Genomic DNA, 9266 nt, shown 5'->3' on the forward strand with positions numbered 1-9266 from the left:
ACTCGACCCAGCAAGACGCCACAAGTTTTGCAAATGTGTGTGTGTGTGTGTGTGTGTGTGTGTGTGTGTGTGTGCGCGCGCGCGTGTGCTTGTGTTTGCATGCTCCACTACATTGTTGAACGCATCCTCCTGTTGAAAGCAGCGGATATGTTCAGACAGAGGGCGTGTTGATGAGTCACACATACTCTTGAGTGATTGACACCACTCAAACTACAAAACTCAAAAGTGGGCAAGGCACTAATTCCAACTAATTAAGCCAATTCTAAGAGGTTTGACACAGGAAGTGGTCTCAAGCCCTGCCCCGAATAGCGACTAGATGGCCCCAAAGCACTACTTTTCTATTAGACTGGGTTTGGGGCAAATCACTGACGAACCAACCAATCGACCGAAAAAACTAACAAAGTTGATACCAACTGCCACACAGCAAGCTTTCCTTCACCATAGCTCCCCCTGCTGGATCCAGTGCATCACTTCCCCACACGCCAAACATAAATACAGCATCTTCATGGACCACAATGCTCCATCTCATCGAGAGCGCATCATCAGAGAACAGCTATTGCAGAGTGGTGCACCTCAAATGGAATGGCCTAAACTTTCTACAGACCTGAATCCGACTGAAATCTGTAGGATCAGCTGAGTCGCCATGTAGAGGCTTGAACCTCTGCAACCCACAACCTCAATGTGTGAAAATAAACAGACTGTCACTACACTTTGTGTGTGTTGACGATGGATATGCACATCGTAAACTAATATTACAGCCTTTGAGAGTTTATATCTGTAGATAGACGGTTAGTCGGTTGTAGTTCAGGTGGTATCTTGCGTAGTCAGTCTAGTCTACAGTTAGTTTGGTGAACAGGTTGGTAGATACTGTTGTTGCTCGAGGGGTAAGTCAGTAAGTTGGTAGGTTGAAAAGATAGGAAGAGTAATGAGTTTTCTTGGCAGCTGCCCATCAAGAAATTAAGAGAAAGACTGCTAGTTTTTTAGAATTGCTAGAATGGCAAGAAATCCTTGTGCTTTTGTCCTGAAGCACTCATTCATTCACTCCCCTTTCCAGAGGAAAAAAGGAGGAGAAATGACTATGGGGCTTTTTTTTCAGTCAAAAGCTTCTTTCACACTGAGATCCAGAAAGAAATACACCAGCAGAGCCGCAATATTAGCAGTTAAGCGTTTGCCTTTCACGCAGAACACAACAAAAAATATTTTCCCAATGAGAATTGGCTTCCATATTCCACACACACAAGCATATATTCATACATACATACATAAAATAAGATACACAGGCACGCACGCATACACAAGCTGTTTCAGGTAAGATGAAAAACAAACTTCCAAAAACACAAAAAGAGTAAAACAGCATCACCCAGTGGACAAATATGGAAATGCAATTTGATGAATGAAAAAGCCTATTCATAATTTTTACTTTACAAGGCCTTGTACGACTCTCTCTCTCTCTCTCTCTCTCTCTCACACACACACGCACACACACACTTTTATTTAGTGTACAGTAATGTGTTGTTTTGTGCTCATATGAGGAGTCCAATCAAGAGAGAAGTAGTGCTTTGCCGCCATCTTGTGGCTTAAGTAGGCACGTCGAAACTATTTTGGGGGGGCTTCATTGAATGCGATTGGGTCCTGTATTGCAATGGAAAACAATTAGCGCCAACCTATTTGCGGTTCGGCACCCGCAGATTCGCATAGTCACGGTTTTTTTTTTCTCAATTTCTTTTCAATATTTATAAATAGTTTTGCTTTTGTGGAAATTGTATATCGAATGTTTATCAGCGTTTTTAAAATACGTTTTTGGAGTTTAGATACTGTATTTACGGTGCAAATTCATGGGTGTCAATTACACGCATATTTTCGTAATTTGTGCACCAGACCAACCACCTAAATCTCGATAATTTGAATATAATGCTGCGTGAATGTGAATCCTGAGTCAGGGGTGACGGCAATGGAGGGAGACAGGAGACAGATGGAAACGTGAGGAGGTGGTTTAGGTGGACGGATTAAAGAGTCACTTCTCTGGACTGAAGCCAGACCTGACGTGACAAGATGTTTGGCTTCAAGTGTGCCACTGGAACAAATCACTGTATTGTTTCGACCATATTTTCTTCAAGATAAATGATGTAATCTAACAAGAATAAAGTCTAATTTTCTCGAGGAAAAAAATGCACAATATGATAGGGAGGAAGATGTATTTTGAAAAATATGTATAGATTACAGGATATTACAATAACAATATCTGCAAGAAAAAGTCGCAAAAAAGTCCAAATTTTCAGCAGAAACTTATTTTTTTTCACGATCTTAAACCAAACAATGCAAAGTGCCACGAACGGGCTAACGAATAGCATCAATAGTCGTGGTATGCAACCCATTATATATTATTTTGTATGCTGTATGTCTGTATTATACTGACCACTGGTGGTCAAATCTGGCTGGTAGGAGCTCTACAATTAAGCATACAATCATAATATTCATATTTCTTTTAAAATCTCATTGTGATCATGGCTCTTTTAAAAGCAAAAGAAGACGTAAAGTCGGTCAATGGTGTTGCATTGTAGAAGTACCTATGAGAGACAGGAGGACAACGTTGCAGGTCAACATGTTAATCTGGTTAATCCCATAAAGAGCATCTGTCTATCAGGCCCCTCCAGTCAAGAGGTATTACATTTTAGCCACTCTAAATCTACCATTACGCTTTAGCCAGCATCAGGTCAGGATCGGACCCTCGGTGTCGCTGCACAAGTGGCACTTTTGGCGCAGAAGGACCATCGAGATGGCGATGAGGTGGCGCTCCAGCTCTCTGGATGAGGACCAATGCTTGGAGTTCGGACACCAGGTGAGAACTCAAATGAGAAACAAGTCCGATTTTGAGGAAAAGTAACATTTACAAGAAAAAGTATTGCTTTTCAAGACAATGATCTTTCTGCCTAAAAAAAAAAGTTCTAATTAAAAAATAAGGTTTATTTCTCGAAATAAAATATTATTTTCCCCTTTGCGCAGAATGACGATGTGGCCCCTTTGCATCGCAGCGGTGGGAGAGGTCGGCGAGTCCGCAGCTCGCTCTCCATGCACATCTACGGCCTGCAAAGGCAGCATGACCACGTTGACTACTACCAAGGGATGGAAGAGCTGAAGACAGCTCACCTGAACAATGTGGCCCAGTTGGAGAGGATGTACATCCATCACTGGGAGCAAGACGAGGACGGACATAACAGCTCAGTCAGGTTAGGAGTCATACATACTGTACATATATAAAACACACAGGCTTATATTCTTTATCCTCTGCAAAAAAAAAAAAAAAAAAAAAACCCAGCCAATATTATTGCACCTGAGTTACTGAGAATTTGTGACTTCATTTTTCTGTAGGACGGTATTACACTGCCTCCTAGCGGCTAAAGTTGTCACAACAGAAGGAACAGCATGATGAATGAAGCATTAACACAAACTTATTACAGTGTATATACATTCAGTTTTGTTGGTTTGATTCAAATCAGTCAGACAAAAGCTCGAGTTGCAGCTCATCTTTGAGGGGACCCCTGTCTTTGGCAAAAATAACCACAAAATGTCCTCTTGAAACCAAACTGGTTGACTTCCTGTGTCTTTTTGTGCAGAGCTTCTTGAGACTTTTTTATGGGTCTACTCATGACAGACATGTCCACCAAATTCCACATTGCTTGAGGAAACTGGCTTCAGAGTCTGAATTTTTAAAATATGCCAGTCGATATTGACTTTCAGGGATACCTGGAAATGACCAAAATAAGTCCGACATGTCTGCTCATGGGCTTCATGCAGGAAACTCCAGAAAATCAATTCCCAGGAGGAGTTGGACCTCAATGAGACATCGAGCGGCTCCGACCAATCCGAGCTGTCGGTGGAGGACAACGTGAGGGGAATGACGCCCAAGAATCTCAGGTCGGTGAAACCACAAAAATAGGATTCATTTTACAAATTAAAAATAGGCATCTTCCAAATAGGTTTTCCAAAAACTAAGACATTTTTTCCATAGAAAATTTGAGATTTTATAAGAAAACCTTATTTTTCAAGATTAAAAAAGTTTTTTTTTAGAGGTAGAAATTTTCATCAAAAAATAGTTTTTAGAAGAGCGAGGAAAATGTGTTTTTTAGGGGGCAAAGTACAGACCTTCGGAACACAAAACTATTTTTTCCCCCCTAAGGATAATCAATGTATTACTCGAAATTGATAAAAAAAAAATAAGGCAAAGTCTCTCATTGAGAACAATTATTTCAAAGTAAAAACACAAGGAAATATGTTTTTTTTCCACAGAAAAAAGCATTTAACGCTAAATTTTGTGCGACCTCTGGACGAAAGGGGCTCACGTGAATTAATTTAAAAGGCCCACTACTTGGAAATTTGGATTATGACGGTGATTATGACTCTCCTTCTCTTACCACCACCACCAGTGAGCGTGTCCTCAGCCCAGACGACATGTTGATGATCCAGAAGGACTTCAGGTTCCAGCCCAAGTCATCGGTTTCCAAACAGCAGGCAAGGGTGCCGCCCCAAAGGGCCTTCAAGGCACGGCCCAGCGACTCCAGAATCACAGTGCCCAAACCATTCCAGATGATGCTGAGAGAAGCGCGAAAAGCGCGCACGCGCTCCGAGGTGGAACTTGAGAACACACTGCTGCGACGTGAGCTGGATGAGCTCAGAGAGTGCCAGAAAAAGTTCCGGGCCTCGCCTGCGCCGTCTCACATACGCCGGCCTCTTGCCGATATCATCAGCCGGCGCTCGCCGCAACCGTCCATTCTGGGCGCCTCTGCTCTGCAGCCCTCCCACTTCCTGGAAAGAGAGAAGAAGAAGAGGGAGTCAAAGATGGCTGCGGAGCTAGCCGGCAAAGGGGACCCACAAGAGATGCGGCGGGCTATCACGGCCTGGCCCAGACCTGCAAGTCGGCAGTCATCTGCAACCCCAGGCAAGTCGCACGCCTCCAGACCTCCAAGACGTCTGTCATCCAAGCCTGTGAAGAAGCAACTGGAGGTGTCCATTGAGCTGGTCAAGGAAAGCGAATGCTCCCACTGACTGACCGTCCTGTACATCGATGTTTAATTTTGTATTTTTTGGAATGTGCAATCAATTTCCAGCGAAGAAACAATAATACTCTCCTTTGCAACAGTCCCCGTGTGTCCCAATGAGGCTCTCAACAACAGACATGAGCAAATGATTGATACAACCCTTGGTCACACAAGGTGTGCACCCTTCATTTTTCTCTCAGGAAAAGTTTGGACAGCACTCAGTCTAAAGGCAAGGTCACGTCATGAGTAACGGAATGAACTCTACAAACACAGCCGTATCTTTTTTGGAAAGTAAAAGACCCCCCCCCCCCAAAAAGAAAACAATTATTCTCGAGGAAAGCTTTATTATATATATTTTTTAAGTCATAACAATTGAGTGATTTTTTTGTCATTGTCAAAAAAATAATATCCTATTTTTAGAGCAAGAGTAAAACTGATGAGATTCAAGTCATACTTTCCCAAGGAGGTCAATTTTTTTTCAGATAGACATTTTCAGAGTAAAAAAAATACTCATCTTACTATGATAATGGTCTGTTTTTCAAAACAAAGAAACAATCTTATGAGAATAAAGTTGTAGTTAGATTCTGTGATGCCACGTTAGTGTGGTCTATTTGTTTCAGCAATCAGATTTTAGATTTACTCCTTTTCGCCCTCCCTGAAGCCCATCGTGTTCCTTCCTATTGTATTAGCAGGGCAAATTATGATCGTCTATGTAGTTCTCACTGCCGTTTGGCTGAAGCGTGCGAAATGTAATGTTTTTTTTTTTTTTTATGGTGACAAGCATCGCTGGATACGTAACAGGTTGCTGTTGACGAAAGGAATGTTAACTTGTGCTCATAAAGGGGCGTTTGGCTGCAACCTCTTTTTCATAACCGGAAAGAGCTGATCAGTGGAGAGCCAATCACAACAACAGGACCCCAAAATGGGAGGAGTCACTCTTTCGACGGATATTTTGGGTAATAAAAGAGGGTTTGACGCACGTGATGACATACCACAACACTCCAACGCCGGCAAGTGGCTTTTCGTGCTTCACGGTTGCAATAGTAATCTGGCCTTGCCATGCGGCTGTGGGTGACCTCGCGTGAGTACCCTTTTATTCCAAATCGATTGGTGATCTATGATTTGAAGTCGTTGACTGCCTTGAAAAAGTGCTTTCTCACTGAAACGGCGGCCGATCCGCGGACCACGGCGTGTTGGCCGGCCTGGCTGGGTCAGCTGGTGCTCCTTGCGGCGGCGATGTTACCGGCGTCAACTATTTCGAGTCGCTAAATTCAGTTTAAATTCATCTCTCCTTTTATTATTTATAATTTTATCTGTGGTTTTATTGTTCTTGTTGTAAAGTGTCCTTGAGTGTTTTGAAAGGCGCTTATAAATGTAATGTATTATTATTATTATTATTTACTAAGTCACCGATGGGAGTGGCTAAAGTTCGCTTGCTGTGGTGTAATCGTGTACAACATGACGACAGAGTCGCGGGGCGACTACGTCACAGTGTGCGTCCAGAGCGGGAGACGAGAGAGTGACTAGAGACAGTGTAGACGCATCGAATAAGCCAAATAAAAGCTATCCACGTTAACACGACAGCTGGACTCACGTGTGCCTCATTTGATAACACGACACTCGCCAGAGGAGGCTGGAGGGTCCCGGTAACAGACACAGAGAATGAAACTTACCTTTTAGTCTGACAGGGCGACCGTCGCGTACGATAAAAAAACGGCGTGTTCAGTGGTTTGACACATTTTTTTCAAAGCGAAAACGTGCGTGTGAGAAAGTTTCAAGGTGCTTGGAGGAAATCCATGCAAAATCCATGCTGTTTTTTATGTATCATTTTTGATCATGCATTTTTCAATGCATCGATAATAGATCCACTATCCTAACCCGACAAGAAACGTTCGAAACAAATAACAAAAATAACCATGTACTGCATGGGTTTTTTTTTTCCAGTGAAGGGGGCTCATGCATAAAAATGAACATAAAGGACAACACAAAACTGCTGAACAGCAAACCAACAAGTCCAAGAACTAATTTTGTGCATTCTTCCTTCACATAAAATTAAACTTAATCAAAATTGTTGTTGTTATTGATGTTTTGTTTGTTCTGCATGTCATTACTAATCCACATGCTTACTCACGTAGTATAGACCCAGCGTAAGAGGAACTAAGACATGAAGACACGTCTGCCATCTCGCGATGCTGATATTACAACTTCAAATTACAATAGACCCCATGTATATTTAGTTCAACACCCAGAGATTCACAGACCCCCCCCCTCCTTTTTCCCCCATTTTTTTCCCTCATGTTCTGAATTTTTCCTTTATTCGCATTTCACCTCTGTTTTTTGTGGCAACAAACATTTTTTAGGTGTGTTTAAAAAAGTAGAAAAAAATATTTTACATTCTTTTTTTTTGGGGGGTGGGGGGGGTGAGCCACTTATTTACCAGTTGCCCATCTCTGCTCTCGTATTTTAACAGCATTATGGAGCCGGATAGGGCAAGTGTGAGCATGAGTCTTTAGTCTGTGTGTGAGAGACTATGTTACAGTATTTTGTCTGTTTTTTTTTCTCTTGTCTGCTAGTTGTTCTTGTGTGCATTGGCCACTGCCTTGATCCCATCTGCAAAGTGACATCTGATTCCAAAGGATGGAACTACCAAATCATCGGGGATGAAAACACACCGTGCACCGCTTATCAATGGATCAATAAGACGGTAGGTGATGTGGTGTTATCTTGCTAGTTACTTTTTATTTCACTCTGCTAATACTGTCAAACAAGGGGGTGAGCTCCAGGTATACATGTACCATTTCAAATGAGAGTTGATGAAATGCAAACATCCTATAAGTCCGTATGCTAACAGATCACAATCTGAGTACAGAAAGGCAGCCAAGGAACCTCAGTAAGGATGTTACATCTTTCCATCTCAGTTGGGTGCCATTTATGATAAATACTCAAAGGCTAACATGCTAGCAGGTCCCAGGATCACACATAGCTAGGTAGCAACCTTCGTAGACAAAGTGTTTTGGAAGCTTGATAAGATTTTTACATGACATCATGCTCTATAGTTCATTACTATTTCTAATGAGAATCAATAAAATTTGAAAATAGAGAAATCAGAGTCGAGAAAGCTCTGAGGCAGATGAATAATAATGTATCACACTCTGTAGTCAGCTCCTACTTCGAGTGAGAGTTGGTGAAATGCTTACATACTAACAGTTGGTAGGCTAGTATATATAGCCAGCCATCCAAGTAGAGAAAGCGCTCAGGCAGCTTACAAACGATTGTGCGTCTCTGCTTTTTAGAATTTCGTGCTGGTGAATAACATAGAAAAGCCCAAAAATGACAATGTAGTCCAGGGATGGAACGACACCTATCTTAAACTCAGCGTTTGTATGGAGAACATCAAGCGCAACCGAAACTGCCCCAAAGAAGTAAGAAAACGTCATAACTGCACCAGCAACACCATGTTCACATTTTTCTTGATGACATGCTAAGCTAAGTGACATATTTCTGTTTGTCTTTTTTTGCTCAGGATCGTGAACATATTGTCCAATGCGAAGGTAAGCCTCATTGTCATTCTTGTTCAATTCCTCCACTATTGTAAAAAAAAAATACTAGCTGCCAGCACAGATTGAACGGAGTGATCACCTGTAGATTGCCGTCGACTGAACAAAGCAAATCGAAAAGCTCCCGGGAAACACACGCAGAAGCGCTTGCTCTGGACCTTTTGAAATGAACGTGAAAAAGATGAGTGAGCAGGCTAAAGGGGAGTGTGCGATTTTTCAAACTCAACGCTATGTTGTGTTCTGACATCAGCTACAGCGATAAAGTAGCTGTGGTTTGTTCATAAACTGAGTCTCAGGTGATCCTGAGAAGATGCTACCATATGCTGACATATCAAAAAAGCAGCACCCGCGATTTCACAATGAGTAGCGAAAATTAGCTTTATTAGCTATTGATCCATTTTCCGTACTGCTAATCTCCACTCGGGTTGCAAGTGTGCCGGAGCCTGTTATTTTGTCATATAAATTGCTCGTTGAGGTGTGCCCTGCGATAGGCTGGCAACCAGGTCAGGGTGTAGCTGTAGCCTGTCTACTGCCCAAAGACGGCTGGGATCGGCTCCATCCTCATAAGCGGTTCGGATGATGGATGGATTGTAACTGACATTACAGCTATTGGAATAAAAGTACATGTTTTTCACAACCACTAGTATCGGTAAACGTCTACACAATGTGGCAA

General features: G+C 42.2%; 1 protein-coding gene across 1 annotated transcript; it reads left to right on the plus strand.

Moving 5' to 3' along the window:
• The first annotated feature begins 2104 nt into the window (after nucleotides 1-2104).
• On the plus strand, nucleotides 2105-5191 carry LOC109526675 (protein FAM161A). Its single transcript, XM_019888103.1, has 4 exons — nucleotides 2105-2839; nucleotides 3004-3227; nucleotides 3796-3915; nucleotides 4425-5191. The coding sequence occupies exons 1-4, from the start codon at nucleotides 2777-2779 to the stop codon at nucleotides 5041-5043; spliced, it is 1026 nt and encodes a 341-aa protein (XP_019743662.1). The 5' UTR covers nucleotides 2105-2776; the 3' UTR covers nucleotides 5044-5191.
• Nucleotides 5192-9266: the final 4075 nt, after the last annotated feature.

Source organism: Hippocampus comes, unplaced genomic scaffold (assembly GCF_001891065.2).
Source record: "Hippocampus comes isolate QL1 unplaced genomic scaffold, H_comes_QL1_v1.1 scaffold136, whole genome shotgun sequence".
Lineage (NCBI taxonomy): Eukaryota > Metazoa > Chordata > Actinopteri > Syngnathiformes > Syngnathidae > Hippocampus > Hippocampus comes.

Excerpts from the sequence above, each read along its gene's own strand:
- LOC109526675 (XM_019888103.1), top strand. The coding sequence starts at position 2,777 with ATGGCGATGAGGTGGCGCTCCAGCTCTCTGGATGAGGACCAATGCTTG. Across the intron at positions 2,840-3,003 it reads GCTTGGAGTTCGGACACCAG|AATGACGATGTGGCCCCTTT; the intron begins GTGAGAACTCAA and ends CCCTTTGCGCAG. Across the intron at positions 3,916-4,424 it reads ATGACGCCCAAGAATCTCAG|TGAGCGTGTCCTCAGCCCAG; the intron begins GTCGGTGAAACC and ends CACCACCACCAG.